This window comes from Rhyacophila brunnea, unplaced genomic scaffold (assembly GCF_057557595.1).
Source record: "Rhyacophila brunnea isolate RB1 unplaced genomic scaffold, BYU_Rbru_1.0 scaffold_24, whole genome shotgun sequence".
NCBI classification, from domain to species: Eukaryota; Metazoa; Arthropoda; class Insecta; order Trichoptera; family Rhyacophilidae; genus Rhyacophila; species Rhyacophila brunnea.
Genome location: NW_028232904.1, coordinates 4,122,148 through 4,141,199, shown reverse-complemented (window position 1 = coordinate 4,141,199; position 19,052 = coordinate 4,122,148). Strand labels below are relative to the sequence as shown.

The following is a 19,052-nucleotide window of genomic DNA, read 5'->3' as shown; positions in this document are numbered from 1 at the left end:
ACCTTGTCTCAAAGCTTCTATCGGTCGTTCAAATATTAAATTATTATTTTTAATCCCATGATGACGTTGGCAAGGATGAGCAGCTTAATTATTATTAAAAAAAAAACATAATATATTATAAATAATTACCTATACATAACATATTAGGTTACAAGTTTAGTTTAGTAGGTACCTACCCATACAAATAGCAAGCAGTGAGCTTTCGTATAATTTTTTTATATTACCTATCGAATTAATTTAGTACATTTATCTTGTTAATTGAATAGTATTTACATAGTCAAAATATGTTATGGCCGTAGCTCTACATTTTGTAAATTTGAAAATACTTTTTGATCTCTGTTTTTTTTACTTATTTTTCATTACTTCATTAATTCATTGCTGCGGGTAGGTCCTCGAAAGACTTTGAAATTAGGTATATATTCGCAATAATCGTATAGAGGTTGAACTCTTGGGCTTTGGCTCATTAATAGATATTAGTCCCATGGATTTTATATCTAATTATTATTGGTTATCCATAAAATTATACATACCTAGGTGGCTACATCAATGTCTTTCTTACATTTTACGTCACCATGATTGGATTAATAATTACGACAATTAAATAATTTAAATGTGCATAAGAGCTTTGATTAACAATTATTAGGTAGATATTACTGATATTAGTATACCTAGGAAAGAATTATTAAATTTACTTTCATTAGACATTTGAATTTTTGTGAGAATTATATTTTTAAGTATCCATAATAAAAACATTTCCATCATATTTTATTTTCAGTACTATATAGCATTATGGCAATAATAACATTAAACTGTCAGTGTCAAATCTCGGTTGTAAATAAATAAACAAAATAATATTATGACTTACTATCAAGGAGGTTGGACGGTTCACATACTGTAATATTAAATTTTAATGAATTTTGGTAATATTACAAAGTAAAGGATGAGTGGTGGTATTGCTCCTAGTAAAAGTACGGTGTATGTATCCAACCTGCCGTTCTCTCTAACCAATAATGACTTACACAAGCTATTTGAGAAATATGGAAAAGTTGTCAAGTAAGTAGAATTGAATTCTTACAACACTGACTTCTTTTGATCGGTATATTATAATATTCTGTATTGATCGCAACTCAAAGCTCTATTAATCATAATGAAAAACAATCCTAACCTGACAAATGGCAACGTAACCTAAAAAAATAAGTCTTATAAATATTAAGGCTATACTTCAGCTGAGGCACGGTCTAAAACGATCGTGACTACGCGACGCGCAAATTGTGCAAACGACGGGTGACGAACAAAACATAATTTGTTATAAAAATTCAGGCAAAAAGCACAGGCTATGACCGCTCAAAACATGCTTAAAATATAAAAAAATCACTTATTCATTTTTGTTAACAAAAATATTATAACCTAATAGAAAAACAACTCATAAATTTAAAATGTGTTTAAAATTTTATAATAAATGGGGCATTTCGAAAAGCGAAGCTCAGTGTATTTTTAGCGATTCTATTGAATTATATTTAAATACTAATATGGAGTTGGTTTTAGTTCCAGTTGAGTATGAGACTTATGTAGCATACGCACGCCAAACGCTCTATATAGTATTCCAAATACTTGTAAGTATTTTGGAACAAGTTTCGATACTAAGTATTTTTTTATACTGGTAGTAAGTATACTTAGTCTTCAAAATCGACCAGTCTTCCCACCTCTAGTACCTACGATTCCTTCTATCCTATTTTTTCCAGGGTGACCATAGTGACAGATAAGAAATGGCGTACTTCGAAGGGCGTGGCGTTCATTTTATTTTTAAATAAAGAAGACGCGCAGAAGTGTGTCCTCGACCTCAACAAAAAAGAAATTTTCGGCAGAACGCTGGCCTGCTCTATCGCTCGGGACAACGGCAGAGCTGTGGACTTCATTCGAAAGTAAGTAAAAAAGCAGCATATCAAATTGAAGTTGTTTTTTTCAAAGTGCGTTAATTATTGAATCAGAGTTTCATACGAACTATGCTTGTTCTTCTTCTTCTTCCACGGCGCTACATCCCGGGGTGGGATTTGGCCTCCTCCACAACTGCTCTCCACTCACTCCAGTCTCTCGCCACACTTCTCCAGTTACCGGGTCTTCCTATATGAAGCCAATCCACTTCTACGGCGTCAGCCCATCTCCTTGGACAGCCTCTGGGTCTCTTCCGTTGGGGTAGCCACTTCGCCATGATCCTTGGGGCTCTAACTTCAGGCATTCTCTCCATATGTCCCGCCCATCGTAGTTTTTGGGACTTACAGTACCTTATGATTGTTTGCTGTTCAATCAGCTCTTCCAATTCGTGGTTCATTTTTATTCTGTAGTTCCCATTTTCCAACGTGGGTCCAAAGATTTTGCGGAGTATTTTGCGCTCGAAGACAGCTAATTTGTTTTCCTCGTTTTGAGTTAAGCACCAAGTCTCACAGCCGTAAGTGACCACTGGCCTTATAATTGTTATATATATTAGAAGTTTACTTCTTCGGCCTAGAATTTTCGACCCCACCAGTCGCTTGCAGGCATCCCAGCATTTATTCCCGGAGATAAGGTGGATTTTTATCTCCTCTGCTGTCTTATTTTGGGTATTTAGGCTGGATCCGAGATACATGAACTTGTCCACCCCTTCATATGCATGCTGTCCTATGTCTATATTCTGCAGCGGTACCTGATCGCGTGTGCTGACCATATACTTAGTTTTTGACTGGTTTATATGCAGCCCAGCGTTTTCTGCTTTTATTTTCATAGTGCCACCATGGTCGATCATCCTCTGTTTGTATCTGCTTGTAATTACTATGTCGTCAGCATAAGCGCACATCTGCGTTGTATTGTTATCTACCCATCCTCATATGTTGGTTTCACGAGCAAGGTTAAATACCATAGTGGATAGCGCATCCCCTTGTCTCACACCTGATTCGATTTTGAAGCTTTCAGTTTGCTCATTTTGCACACTGACAACTGCTTGAGTATCCTTATACTATGCTTATTGCAATTTTGCTATTTCAATTGTCACTTCTAGATAAACTAGAATGTTTTGTCTCTGCTTAAGGCGGCTCTCACATCTAAACCCGCCTCGTCTGCCGCACAGCCATAAATCAAACTTTCCAAGAACGCCAATCCGGTGTTGCATATGAAGACCGCGCATATCTACCTAGCGAGAGTTGCACGTAACCCTGATAACTATCTTAGAAATAGGGAGCATCAGTTGTTTATTCTCCCAAGGTGCAGAACCAACCTGCCACTGGTAATGCCAATTGGGAGGGCGATAACTATGTTCAACCAAATTGCTTCGGGTGTTGATATATTCCACTTGCCTGAGGTGAGTTTAGGTGGACGCTATTTTAAAGATTCTTAAAATAGAGTCTTCTTAGCAAACTCGGTGTACTTCTTTGAAATAGATGTATAATTGTATTTTCACTGCGTTTGTATGTTTATATTATGTTCTTTTTTTATATTTTCATTTGTATCCCTTTTATTACATTTCTTTTTCTTTCATCTTTATAATACTGTTTCATGTCATGTTGTGAACGTCTTAAACTTATAATTTGTAATGTCCACAATATGTAAAATAAATAAATTGAATATTTGGATGTGGCGATCGGCGAGCATAAATAGTGCACATTAAACTTTTTCAGACATACGTATTTGTTTTCATTGAAATAAGACTACAATTTGCAGATGGTGTTTGTTAGTTTTTGAAATTCAATTAATCCCTGAGAAAACAAAGCCATAATAGATAATAGTCAAAAAATAATCTATAAAATATCTAAAATTATGCAATTAAATCATACATAACTTTGAATATTTTATAGATAGAATAATGTTGTTTATTTATTATAGTTTGGTTTAGGCAGGGTTTAATGAATTAAAAAAAATGAACCAATAATATATCGTCACTGTTCTGGCAGAAGACACTAATTCGAAAAAATGACATATTGAGTTAGTTATACCAAAATGTTCCTTATTTCACACTTTATCGCCTGGAAACCTTCTTAATAAATAAACAGTCTTTATTTTAAAGTCATCCTTTTTACGATTACTTAATAAATTCACATGATAGACCATTTCAAACATTTTAACAACTTCAAAGTCAAATTACTTAAAACTAGTATTCTCCAGTTAGTGTGTTCTGCCAGAACAGAGACGATATTATGTAATGTATTTTTAATCCAACGAAAACAAATAAGTATGAATGAAAAAGTGTGCACAATTTTGTTGTATCGCCCAAATTAGACCAATACTATTATGGTTTCTTTTAGGCTCTTAAAACTAATACGTATGACTGAGAAAGTTTAGTGTGCACTATTTATGGTGGATCTTAACAGCCTACCTTCACCCTTTGCCACTGCCGCAAACCAGATAATCCGTACACAGATAATCAGGAGTTTACTGTATTTAAAATATTAAATAAATAATATAATTGGAGCATACAGCTATCATGCTACGGCTCCACTCTTGTACTCTTGATGTTACAATAAGCTATAGTCTCGTTCTCCAATCATTTGGTAAAGTCTCCCTGACTGATCGCAGCTTCTCAATGGTGTTGTAATTTTATTTCCCAACAGGCGTGAGTATCCTGATAAGTCTTCGTGTTACCAATGCGGTGAAGAGGGCCACCTGAGCTACAGCTGTCCCAAGAATTCCCTTGGGCCACGGTCTCCTCCTCCCAAGAAGCCAAGAGTTCGCAGAAAGCATCAGCTGCCTGATGGAAGGGTAAATTATTTACAGTGAACCCCCGATTTTACATTTTTGGAGGGAAACAAAAAAATACTTAAATATAGGGAAAACGTATTTTTGTATTTATATTATTTTCTGTTGGCTATATAATTAATTAACTCCTTAATTATAACATTATAACGCAATTTGGTAAGCATTTCATGTAACGACTACTAGTTAAAATTGTCGTATTAACTGAGATGCCCGTAGTTTAATTGGAAAAGCATACTGGTGCGAATCCAGCAGATGCAGGTTCAAGTCCCGTCGGGTGTCGTATTCTTTTCTACAAAATGATTTTTTCTTTTTTTTTTCCGACCATGTCCGATCCTAATAGGGTCATATGGGCCTCCACAGAGTAGAGATTTGTATTAACAGATTTTGTTTTTTACGAGAAATGGATGTCAGCCACTTGCTCAACCTATTAGGTCCAAACCCTGACTCACACACAAATGGAAAAACAATATGTGTACTTGCCAGACCTAGACTTTCTAGTGTGTATATAATATATGCATTGGATGTTTTCAAATTATGTATATTCAGTATAGAATGTTACATTCTGAAATCGTGTCTTATTTGTTGAATAAAAGAAATAGTTTATTAAAAGTACATACCTTATTTTCTTATTTTTAGTATGAAGATTATTACGGCTCTGATGATGAAGTGAGAGACATTCGAGGAGGTGATGAACCAGTCGAAGAGCAAGACTTGGAAACTCTCAGCACCGCCATCCAGCTCGAAGTATGTTCTTTCTTGTGTTATTTTTTTCCGACCATGTCCGATCCTAATAGGATCATATGGACCTCCACGGAGTGGAGGTTTGTATTGACAGATTTTGTTTTTACGAGAAATGGATGTCAGCCACTTGCTCAACCTATTAGGTCCATACTCTGACTCAAACACAAATTGAAAAATAATATGTGTACTTGCCAGACCCAGGATTTGTACCTGGGACCCACGACGCAATAGGCCAACGCTTAAGCCGCGCGGCCATCATACTTATCTACATATATCTAAAAATTTCAATCGATAATGATTTTATCTGTAAATCGAACAGACATTCTTGTTACAGTCTAAATTAATTTTCTATTATTATAAATTGCAAAAAATAATGAATCAACGTATCACAGGTCTTGGAATTAGACATATTAAGATAGATAGATAGATAGATAGATAGAACCATATCCGATCCTAATAAGATCATATCGTCTCTGTTCTGGCAGAACGCACTAACTGGAGAATACTAGTTTTGAGTAATTTGACTTTGAAGTTGTTAAAATGTTTGAAATGGTCTATCATGTGAGTTTATTAAGTAATCGTAAAAAGGATGACTTTAAAATAAAGACTGTTTATTTATTAAGAAGGTTTCCAGACGGTAAAGTTTGAAATAAGGAACATTTTGGTATAACTAACTCAATATGTAATTTTTTCGAATTAGTGTCTGCCAGAACAGTGACGATATGGGCTTCCACATAGTGTCAGAGATGTCAGCCACTTGCTCCACCTATAAGGTCCATACTTTGACTCGTACACAAATTGAAAAACAATATGTGTATTTGCCAGATCCAGGATTCGAACCTGGTACCTTTACAAACGGTGACACTTGGATTTATACATGTATAACATTAACAGGATGTTTTTAACAATTTTTACATTTGACCGGAAATTTTGTCCGTCATATCGAGTTTCTACTGTAGTTGTCACTGGTTACTCCAGGCAACTCAAATCCTTGCCACGGTAATCTATCATGGGAAGATCTACCGATCGCACAATAGGGTAAATCGGTTATGCAACTTTTCTTGCGCATACGCATTTTAATATTGTCACCTCCGAAAGGGGGGGGCGTCGGATGCGCTGGACCCCCCCTGATGAAGTAATGTCTAGGTTATGTCTGCTGGCTTCTTCTTTCGGGGACATACGGGTTTAATTGACAACGCGGATTTACGGCGGAAACAGGGCTTTTTATTTTCGGAATATATTTACCGTAACCAATACAGCGTCTAAACATGATATTTAAAAAAAAAAAAATAATTCGCGGAGGTGCGTCGGTTCTCTCTGGATATCTCTCTGGCAATCTCGCTCGAAGCGACCGGGCAGTCTCTTGCGCATGCGTCGGCGCGTGCTGACTGAACCATCTGTCATTGCACACCCCAGAAATAGATTCGACTGCGCAGGTGACAGCATATTGATTCGATGCATGATTTGACATATTTTTTTACAAAATAACGATATTTCTTACGGGCTAGAAAATTCTGTATCGTAGTCGATCTGATCATGTCTACTTGAATCCACCCAATGATGATTCACCTTGGATCGTCTGAGGATGCCATGGTTTAGGCGGTATCAAGCGACCTATCTGGAAAAGGCCCTGAACCGTAATTGGGCTGATTAAGATCGACCACGATACAAAGTTTTTAGTGTGTGTAATTGGACAATGCGGCGGTTTGATATGTGGGTGGTTGCATCTCCTGCATTAAAGGATCGAAGCCCCCCCCCGAACCGTCGGTGGCCGGTCAAACTGGGAATACACCACTTCGACGCCTCGGGGTCACACCGCAACATGGTTCCACAGTTTTCCGCACCTACCGTAAGGATGCTGAGAGAAGAGGGCAATTATAACGGATTTGGAGACAGTGGATGATTTACTACAGGGATCCTCTCCCTTTCTCTCCCTAAAATGTCGGTCAGATGGAATATTTGTATAGTTAAACAGTTAAAACAAAGTTAAAACAATACTTACTGGTATTATATCAAAATCAAAGAACTTGATTGAACCTTTTACAACAAAAAAATCATTGAATAACCTAACCTACAAAATTCTGGGTGAAATCTTTATGATTTTTTTTATGGTATTATAAGTGTATAGAAAAATATTCACAATTATAGCAGGCATAACTTTGAAAAGAGACCCATAGATGGCGCGGCCCATTGACTAGATATTGCGCGCGCTATGTAGACAGATTAAGATTTAACTCTATATGCAGCGGCGTAACTTAGAAAAGAGACCCATAAATGCCGCTGCCCATTGACTGGACTTCGCAAGCACTATGTAGACCAGCGATACTCAACCTGAAGCCTTTATGTGCGGCCCGAAACACATTTATTATCAGGAACATGACTTTTAAAAATCTGGCTTTCTAAATTTCGTATATTATACTTTCACTATTGTAATTTTTGACAAACAGATATGTATATTATTATTCGTTTTAGTTTATAATTTTTAAAATCTCTAAAATGTTTTGTAAAAAAGGGGGGGTTTCATGATTTTTTTTCGTCACACCAGTAGTGATGCGGCCCGTGTTACTTTACAAATATATGTATTTGGCCCGAAGAAAAAAAAGGTTGAGTATCATTGATGTAGACGGATTAGGATTTAACTCTATGTTGACTCCGAAATTGATGTCTCTCACAGCCAGTCAGCTTAGTCTGATTAGCTCTGACCCTTTTGATCATACAGGTCCTCTATTTTGAGACTAAGCACCTTACACTATTGAGATTCGTTTCTAGTGATAAGTGTGGTTTCTAGTTGTCAAATGTGATACCAACCTGAACTGAATTGATTCTTTGGCAAGATCATCTGGTTATTTGGTCGAGCGAGTCATCTTATCTTGTTAATCTATTTTCCTGTACCGTTTGAAGTATTCTCTGATATTGTTGATTAATCTCTGTGAACTCTGAATAAATACCAAAACCGGAAGTGTTTCTATTTTATAACTAAAACATACTATAACTAACAACGAACGTCGGCCCAAAGTGTTTCTAAGTAGTTATAAATAAAATCACCTGTAGTATTAGATTGTAAGATGTATACGAATTTAATGCTATCGCCACCTACAGATACAGTGGAAACTTCTTGTTGGAATCGCTGGAGCTCGAATTCCTTTTTGCCAATCTAATATTATTGTTAACCTTGAATTGCAGCAAGTGAAGCAGGAAACTGAAGAATACAGAGACCTGATGGAGAGCGGGAAGTTTGGAATGGAATCCACCGCACCGCAACCAATCCGCCATAAAAAGACCATTAAAAAGGATTCTTACTTCAGCGACGAAGAAGAAATATCCGACTAATAGGCCATCCATGGACTGAAACCGTATGCGGTTTAGAATCGTGTGCCATACTAAACTTATGATTTCTTGTACATGAAAATATATTTTCATTAAGTTTGTGAGTGTGAGTGTATGGTATCAATGGGTACGATTAGAGTTGGGTTCCGGGAATTTCCCGACAGGAATTCTCGAGAAATTTTCCATCCCGAATCTTGAGAATTGAAATTTTTACCATTTCGCGAAATCCCGGATCTCGAGAATCTTTTCTCGGGATTCGGCATTTCTTTATTATCAAATATTAATTGAAAAAACGATTTTCTATATGAAAAAAGTGGACAGAAAACACAAAACGTTCAAAGACTGATTGGGGCATTTAACACAATTAAGCCAACGCGACTCAAAATGAGTGCAATTTTTGCAATATCAGGGAATTTTGTGTCTCAAAAGCGTACGCGATTGTCAGACGCAGCCATTTTTTGAAATTTTTCTGTTTTTACACTGATTTTAGGATTTTACAGGTTTTTTTTAAATTTCCTGATATCTCGAGAATTCTTTTCTGGGAATCCCGAATCTCGAGATTGAGATTTTCTTGGGAAATACCCGACTCTAGATACGATCAGATGCTTATAATATGCTTTGTGAAAATATATTTCTATGAATGGAAATCATAAATTTAGTATGGCACACGATTCTAAACCGCATACGGTTTCAGTCTATGGATGGGTCGTAAGAGACCCCCATAATATGTAATGCACTGGCTTGATTCCCAATGTTACATGAGTAGTCCACAATACAATATTTACGGTAAATGACTTGTCGTGGTTCAACCGTTAACGGATGGTTTTCACGTTAATTTCTTGTAACAATATGACTATTTTTATCAATCCTAGATTGCAACAAATATATAAAATAATTACAAGATAAAAAGAACTTTTTATATATGTTACGCCAAATGTGCGAAATTGACTATTACATGAAATGGGCTAAATTTTGGCTAATTCATGTAATAGTCAAGCCTGTTGCCTTATTCATGAATTAGGTAAATTTTCTGCCGAGTACATGAATTCACCAGGGCATGGAATTCTTAAACTGTCAACATGACAGTAGAAAAAGTAAATTTAATACGGATGGTTTTATTAGTTATAATTGGACATAATATAATATTATTAGGTTAGGTTAGGTTTTGAAATTCTGAATTATTCAACTGAATGTCCATTTTGAGGTTAGCTAACAGGTGTCAACAAACTATCAAAAACATACAATTGACCATTGCACGATCGATACCCAAGCACGAATCAAATCGCGAAAATATCTTTTAATAAAATTCATCCGTTATCATATAATAGTTCTAGTTTTTTTGCGCATAGTAAATGGATATGAACGTCATTGTAGTTATTGATTGGTATATTTTTATATTATAATCAATGAATGACATTTGACACATTTGGTTAGTTTGATTAGTTGCAAAAAACACCACTGGAGCGCGACCACCTATTTTGACCATAGATAATATACGTACATTTTGACCAATCCACTAGCATTTCACACATTTAGTTTAGTTGCAAAAAATACCACCGTAGCGCTACTATCTAATTTGTCCAATGGATGAACAAGGCAGAAAAATTACTGCCGAATTCACGCACTCACCAGATATTTTGTCTAATTCATGAATAAGGCAACGGGCTTGCATTTTTCATGATTTAGGCAAAATTTAGCCCATTTCATGTAATAGTCAATTTTGCACATTCGGCGTAACATATACAACGTTTTTAAATTTTATGTTGAATTAGTATGCTCAATATGCTCAAACTTGTACTTGATATGAAGTAAATAAAAAACAAACAAACAAATATAGAATACTGAAATGTAATTTTGATTTCTATAGTAACGCACGTATATATTAATAATTTAATTGCTAGGACCACCCCCTTAGCAACCAATAATAGTGTTTTACTTTTTATGGATTTTTCTGAAATAACTTTCCATACAAAGCAGAATTAACTGAAAATGAATTCAATTCTGCTTAAAGATGGCTAAAAGTATTAAAAGAATGCATTGGCATCGTGTTCTGATATATTCTATAAGTTTCAAATGTCTAGCTAGTCGGGAAGTTAGTTAAAAATCGATTGCAAGATTTGTACTGGACAAACAACCACCAGACAAACAGACAGACAAAGAAGAAAATAAAATTAGACATGTATCAGAGTTTATTCATTTATTTTCATTGCTTTCATTACATTTTTTTGAATGCCTTTCGTGAGTTTTGGAAGTTTTAATTAATTACATATTATATATATAGCAGTGGCGAAGGGTGGAGGTAGGATGTTAAGATGCGACATAAATAATGCACACTCAACTTTATCATTCAAATGTATTTGTTTTCATTGAACTAAGACTACAATGGCCCGTGGGGTCACTGACAAAGGTTGGTTCAACAACGGATTGTGTGTCTATATAAATGTATGCTAGAAAAAAATCAAGGATATATAGAAAATGCACATAAAGCACATAGAAACTAGCATTATGCCTAATTTTAGAGAGCATGTCAAACTTCAAATTGCAATTACTCCATAACATGATTTCGAGACTTACCAATTTTTGGCAGTGACCCCACGAGGCATTGTACGCTTTTTTTTTTTTTTCGACCATGTCCGATCCTAATAAGATCATATGGGCCTCCACAGAATAGAGGTTTGTATTAACAGATATTGTTTTTACGAGAAATGGATGTCAGCCACTTGCTCAACCTATTAGGTCCATACCCTGACTCACACACATTGAAATTAATCCCTCCAAACCAAAACCCGCCACGCACCACACCCGGTCTTAATCGGGCGTATCACGTGACCCTACATTGGCGATGTGAAGCATCTAGTTAAGTTTTAGGCCGGGAATGCCCTAGGAGAAGATACCCAGGACTAAGGTAGCTACGCTCAGAGTGAGCTCTGACTGAGTTTAAAGTTACTCTCTAATGCAAAGTGCCGGGGAGAGAAGAGCACAGGGAAATTATGAAAATAAAAATGATTCTAGTGTATATAAAACAAAATAATGAAGCTAATCATACGGACAGCAAAAATTATGTGAAGAGATCTTCACGCCCGCAGTAAGACGCCGCAAATTTTTTAAATGCGATAATTGGCCTTAGTAGCAACCAAGTCGGACGGCCCGATGGGCCCAACAGCTGGTTGGACCGACCTGAGCATCTCCTCCCGTTCGGAGCACATTCTAAGACATTCCCAGAGGATGTGGTTGGCATCCTGAATCTCCCCTCCGCATGGACATGTTGGACGGCTTACAAGTCCAAGCTCAAAGAGCTTGCCAGCGAACCCACCGTGTCCAGTCACAAATTGACTGGTGTGATGGTCAGGAGTCAGATATTTGGTTATCTCCAATCGCCATTTAATATTTGGAAAAAACTCACACACTATTGAAAAACAATATGTGTACTTGCCAGACCCAGGATTCGAGCCTGGGACCCACGGCATGATAGTCCAATGCTTAAGCTGCGCGGCCACCGTGGGCAACTACTCTTGTGCTCTTAGTTCAATGAAAACAAATACCTTTGAATGACAAAGTTTAGTGTGCACTATTTATGTCGGATCTTAACAGCCTACCTTTACCCCTCGCCGCTGATATGTAGGTATTTGGGTAATTCACTGATAAAAATTAGTTACCTATACATAAAGAATTATATAGGACATGTAACCCCACGTTCACACGGCGCTCCGTCTTTGCCTTATCATTTGGAATATCAGACATAAAATGCGGGAAATAAATTTGTAAAACCGGCAATCAAATGTACATAATAATTACAAGATAAAAAGAACTTTTTATATACAACGTTTTTAAATTTTCTGTTGAATCATATAAACTTGACTTGACTAGCTTAAACGATCAAAAAAATTGTATTTGATAGGAATAATACTGAAATGTCATTTTGACACTCATTTTGATTTCCATAGTAACGCACGTATATATTAATAATTTCCTAGCAACCAATAATAGTGGATTGGATTACGGATTTCTTGCGAAATAACTTTTCATACAAAACAGAATTATCTGAAAATGAATTTAATTCTACTTAAAAATGGCTAAAAGTATTAAAAAAATGCATTGGCATCGTGTTCTGATATATTCTAAAAGTTTCAAATGTCTTGCTAGTCGGGAAGTTAGTTAAAAATCGATTGCAAGATTTGTACCCGACAAACAACCTCTGGACAAATAAGAATATGACGTAATAAAAACGTTGTAAAAATGAGGTTCCACTAGAACTTCAAAATGGTGAACTAAAATTGTATTATAAAACAATTTAGGAATTCTCAGTACATTATATTAATATAATAAAACATCTGAAGTTTTTTCTATGTTATTCTGGAGATTAAACAAGTACAAGTGACAATAAATGAGTGAAACATAATTCAAACATGTCAATGTTTTGTATGAAAAATTAAGATAAAATTATTTTACTTATGCGATGGAATGACCTGTGTTGTCAGATAAAATATATGGAATTTACCACAATCAACGAGTTATTTTGGCTTAAAAAATTAACCAGAATAAAAATGGCACACTATCGAAACACTATTTTTGCTAAATACAGTACACTCTCAGTAATCTGCTGCTCGATTATCCGACAACTACTATAATCCACCGTTATTTTTACTAGTTGAAAGCACAAAATCAAGCTCTATAGTTCGCCGGTATTCGATTATAAAATTCAGTAGTCCGCCGCGTACAAGTATACAACACAGATGAGACGGGTTTATTTTGGAAATTTCTCCTTCGTAAAAGGTACGTTAATCGCGAAGAAAGTAATATACCATGGAGGAAAGTGCCCAAGGACCGCATCACAATTATGCCGTGCTCCAATGCAACCGGGACACACAAAATGAAGCTTTTGGTCATAGGGATAAGCCAGGAATCCTAAGCCATTCAAGAATATCTGCCTCACTGAACAACTGGTTGTGTCAAGTGATTTGCTGTTTAATATTTAGTTAATAAACTTAGTTTATAAATAATGTGTATAATTTAGTAAATACTTGATTTTGATTATAAATAAAACCGTAATTTGCTAGTACAAGTTTCTCAAAAAAAACTACTTTTACGAAATAACTGTTTTAATTTTTACCATATTTTGTATGTATGCACTATAATCCGCCGCTTTTACTAATTGGACACTTATCTGGTTTTTGGGCTGGCGGATTACTGAGAGAGTATTGTACACCACATCAACGGCTTAATCTGAAAACCAGCCAAGTGCACTTCTGACCAAAAATTAGATTTTGATGGCATTTTGTTATAAAGAATGTTTTCTATGCTCACACAAAATTTCAAACTCCTAAACCTATAAATAAATGCGTTATCGTTCTACACACAAAACACCCAACCGCAGGTGCACAAATTTCCAATATCGTATTTGGAACATCTCCGCTCTATATATAATTTTTCTTTATATATGTTACACTGAATGTGTGAAATTGCTTATTACACGAAATCGGCAATATTTTGCCTAATTCATGAATAAGACAACGGGCTTGCATTATTCATGAATTAGGCAATTTATCTGCCGAGTGCGTGAATTTGGCAGGGTATGGAATTCTTAAACTGTCAACATGACAGTAAAAAAAGTAAATTTAATACGAATGGTTTTATTAGTTATAATTGGATATAATATAATATTATTATTATTAGGTTAGGTTAGGTTTTTTAATTCTGAATTCAACTGGTTGTCCATTTTGAGGTTAGCTAACAAGTGTCAACAAACTATCAAATCATACTATCACAAACAAACAATCGACCATTGCCTGAGACCAAGCACGAATCAAATCGCGAAAATACCTTTTAATATAATTCTTCTGTTATCTATAGTTTTAGATTTTTTTTGGTCATAGTAAATGGATATGAACGTCATTGTAGTTATTGATTGGTATATTTTTATATAATCAATGACGTTAGACACATTTGGTTAGTTTGATTAGTTACAAAAAACACCACCGGAGCGCGACCTTCTATTTTGACCAATGCATGAGCATTTGACACATTTGGTTTAGTTGCAAAAAACACCACCGTAGCGCTAATATCTAATTTGCCCAATGCATGAACTAGGTAGAAAAAATACTGCCGAATTCACGCATTCGGCAGATATTTTGCCAAATTCAAGAATAAAGCAATGGGCTTGCATTTTTCATGAAATATGCAAAATTTTGCCGATTTTATGTAATACGCAATTTCACACATTCGGCGTAATATATATAAAAATTAAGCTAAAATAGTGTATTAATTCATAGTGCAGCTTATTATATTAGCTTTAAGTATATTTTTGAAATTGTTAAATTACGGTCGATAGTTAAATTATTAACTTTTTTCTCCACTAAACTAACAATTTGCCCAAATGAAGTTAGCTGGTTTGTAGATTAAGCAGTCGATATTATTTAACTTTGAAGTTAAATTATTCAACAAGGTCACCGGTGCACTAATACTCGTTTAATCTCGTCAGTCTGACAATAAAACAATACATATTATATTCGTAGCAGTGGCGAAGGTTGGAAGGTAGACTGTGGAGATTCAACATAAATATTGTCATACTTGTTTGTTTTCATTGAACTAAGAATACAAATTGCAGATGGTGCTGGTCAATTTTTTAAATTTAATTAATCCTTCCTTGAACATCTTAAAATAGGTTACATGTAAATTGTACGTAAAACATTTCACCGTGGCACAGTTTGCCGTGAGCTTTCTATCGGAAAGAGATGACCGTATACTATTAAGTCTCCAATTTTATTAGATTCAATATGAACATTAATTTAATTTTCTTAGCTGATTTTGACAAAATTCATGAATTCAAGAATGAAAACCTAAAGCAAATAATCCAGTTTATCGACTATTTTCAAAACGTGTTTGCTGCTGGCTTGGTCGGCTCGGTAAACCGACAAGAACCGTGTATTATTTAGACATGAATTTTATGTCAGTACTATGAGGTTGGACGGTAGAGGTGAGTTGGAAATACTGTCACAAGTTTGTGTACTTAAGTTTCGGATGAAAATACCCATACTAAGTATTTGTTGCCCAATAAACTTGTTTCAAGAAACTTGAAACGTATTAGATGTTCGAATTCGAACGCATTCGCTAATATATGCGCTGTGACTCGCTATTCAGCGCTATTGATATTAAATGCGCGCGAGCGAGATATCATGATACACGTATGTCTAGCCGTGATATTATACTCAACTGTCATTGTTCTCCCTTTCTCCTCTGTTGTAAAGTTGGTATAGTGAAGGACAGAAATGGTCACGTGTTCGTTTTATAGGATACTTTTGAGTTCGCCTTAGGGTTTTAGGTTTAAAAGAGTTTTTAGTTTTTGGTTTTAGTTGAGTATGAAACTTAATCGAGTCCAGGAGTTCGACACATGGTATGAGATCTCGCCGACCGCTAGCTAGTTCGTAGTTTTGCCACGTATGAAATCATCGCTTCGGCGTCGCGACTCGCGTATGCGTAGTATGCGATGGGTTTTAATTTTAGTTTTAGTTGAGTAAGACATTTACATCGAATTGACGTCAGTCGCAAGCCGGAATAACGGAGTTCTGATAACGTTAACTGACTACGCGTTTATCTGGTTTCGTCATGTCAAGTTTCTCGATTTTTTAGTGTTATAATTGTAATTTGTAAACATAAACTGAATTCAAATTATATGCGTGATTGTATAAATGGATAACTACTGAAACATGAGTGACTAGCGCCACAGTTCTAGCTGTACCTGTCTCGAAAATGGGACATTTCAAAAAGCCGACGTATTTTTAACGATTCTATTAAAGCTGATATTTCAAATACTAGTAAGTATTTTGGAACAAGTTTAGATACCAAGTATTTTTTTATACTGGTAGTAAGTATACTTAGTCTTCAAAATCGACCAGTTTTCCCACCTCTATTGGACGGTCTTTAATATACTGTCATTTATTTCCGATACAACATTTCACGGTGAAAAGTGTGATACGGCGAACTGCATACGTACAAGTTTCCGGACACGCATAAAATGGAGGTCTGACAAAAATAGTGTGCACTTATCAGTCATACTTATTTGTTTTTCATTGAATTAAGAATACTAGTTGAAATACTAGTAGAAATAATTAGTTAGTTTTTTAAAATTCATGTTATAATCAAACCAAGCATACATTTAAATATTTTATAGATAGATGAAAATTTTTTGTCTATTATCTATTGTAGCTTGGTTTGCGCAGGGTTTAATTGAATTTTAACAACTAACCAACACTATCTGCAATTTTTATTTTTATAAAATAATTTTTATAAAATATATGGGTCAATGAGAAATGTGACCAGTCTCAAGAAATAAAAACTAGAATTGAGATCGCAAGGAGCGCCTTTCTCAAAATGAGACGCCTCCTTAGCAATCGAGATCTTAACCTAGGTCTGAGACTGCGTATGGTACGTTGTTATGTGCTCTCAATTCTTTTCTATGATATGGAAGTATTGACGGTAAACCAAGAGATGTCACGGAGACTTGAAGCTTTCGAGATGTGGCCTATATAGACGCATCCTCAAAATTCCTTGGACTGACCGGGTGACAAATGTTGAAGTTCTCAATCGAATGGGGAAGGACCGAGAAGTTCTACGTAGTATCAAAACCAGGAAACTACAGTACCTCGGTCACATTATGAGAGGACAAAAATACAGCATTCCCCAACTTGTCATTCAAGGAAAGATCAATGGGAAGTGTAGCAGAGGACGGCGCCGCATTTCGTGGCTTAAGAACCTCCGTGATTGGAGTGCAGCTCCACTGAACTGTTCCGGGTAGAAGACGACAAAGATAAGATCGCCTTGATACCACATTATCATGAAGTTTGATAGTTTTGACGGAAAGTATCACGTAGGTAGAGCGACGATGAGCGAGAGAAAACGGTACAATAGGTTTCATGTAAGAGCAATCGGTAATAATAATGATAACAATAAAACAAATACCTTATGTAATTCGTGTAGAAGAAATCGCATCTGCACAATTTCAAGGTTAAAACCTTTTCTATGCCTCACGATATTACTATGGCAGTATCTGACAGGCCGCAGATTTTTAACGACACACGTTGAATATAGAGCGAAACTCTTACTACAATCGCTGAAATTCCGATAATCTCTGGCTTAGTATGTCATAATTATTCAAATAGATGTCACTGTGTTTAATTTTTTAGATTATGCAAATCAATCGACAGTAGCTAGTAATTTGAGTTTAAAGTCGGACGAGATAACTCGCGTAATTTGTATATGCGGTCTGTCGATCACGGCCTCATAGATCGAGAAAACTCGCTGAAGGCATAGGACCAGTTAAGAGTACTCATGGAAGAGAAAAGCACAAAGAACAGATGAATAATAATTTGAGTTTAAAGTCGGACGAGATAACATGCAAAATTTGTAGGTGCGGCCATAGAGCGAGAAAATTCGCTGAAGGCATAGAACCGGTTAAGTTGTTCCACTATTATTGTTCAATGAAAAAGTTTAATGTATACTATTTATGTCAGATCTCAACAGCCTATCTCCACCTTTCGCCACTGATTCATAGATTTAGTAACTGGGTCATCCTATTATCTAGTGAGACTATTTAGTCATGGAGATGGCCTTAAGATGCCTCCGCGACTGGAGATGTGTCCTCATCTGGAAATCGGCGGTGATGGCGAGCGAGCAGGAGCCGCAATAGAATCCTCCAGAGGGCATGCGGTACTGAGACAAGTCTTCGAAGAGACTCTCTTCGTTCTTCACCACGGTCACGGCGGCCAGGATGCTGTCTTTTGCCACTCCGTTGGCTGGGTACAATCAGACATGGTGTGAACATGAATTACTACAGAAACAAAAACACTTTTAACGTTTTAGTAGGTATGGTTCTGACACGCCTTCCAAATTTATGTATGTTTAATAAAGAATGCTACATTCTTCAATTTTCTTTAAATAATTATTAGCAAGCGCAAGTATGTTAAGAGCAAAATTTCAAGAGATCCTGACGCCGTTTATGGATTAAGGTTAAGAAATATTCTTTATTCAAAATTATAACAGCGCATAATCAAGCATTGAAAATCGTCTTGAGTAGGATATAATCATCAATCAAAACTGGACGAAATATTGCAACTTTCTTCCATGCGCATAGACCTGGCCATGCCGGAACAGTGACGTCATGAAGTGCGACATTTTGGAATTATACCTGCATTGCATGTTGTGAGAAATTTGTTGCATGCGACACCAGTTGTTTTCCTCAAATTAAAATGTCACATTCTACCAGAGTT

The 19,052-nt window shown here is 35.9% G+C and overlaps 1 protein-coding gene across 2 annotated transcripts; it reads left to right on the top strand.

The window, feature by feature from the left end:
- Positions 1-781: 781 nt before the first annotated feature.
- LOC147068904 (zinc finger CCHC-type and RNA-binding motif-containing protein 1-like) lies at positions 782-10,710 on the top strand. Of its 2 annotated transcripts, XM_085951667.1 has the most exons (6): positions 818-1,053; positions 1,743-1,922; positions 4,578-4,725; positions 5,359-5,466; positions 8,647-8,816; positions 9,450-10,600. In XM_085951667.1, exons 1-5 carry the CDS (start codon positions 941-943, stop codon positions 8,791-8,793), a joined length of 696 nt encoding a protein of 231 aa, XP_085807793.1. In that variant the 5' UTR covers positions 818-940; the 3' UTR covers positions 8,794-8,816; positions 9,450-10,600. The 2 variants fall into 2 exon arrangements, with proteins under 2 accessions (XP_085807792.1, XP_085807793.1); XM_085951666.1 differs by having other exon boundaries at positions 782-1,053; positions 8,647-10,710.
- The last annotated feature ends 8,342 nt before the right edge of the window (positions 10,711-19,052 follow it).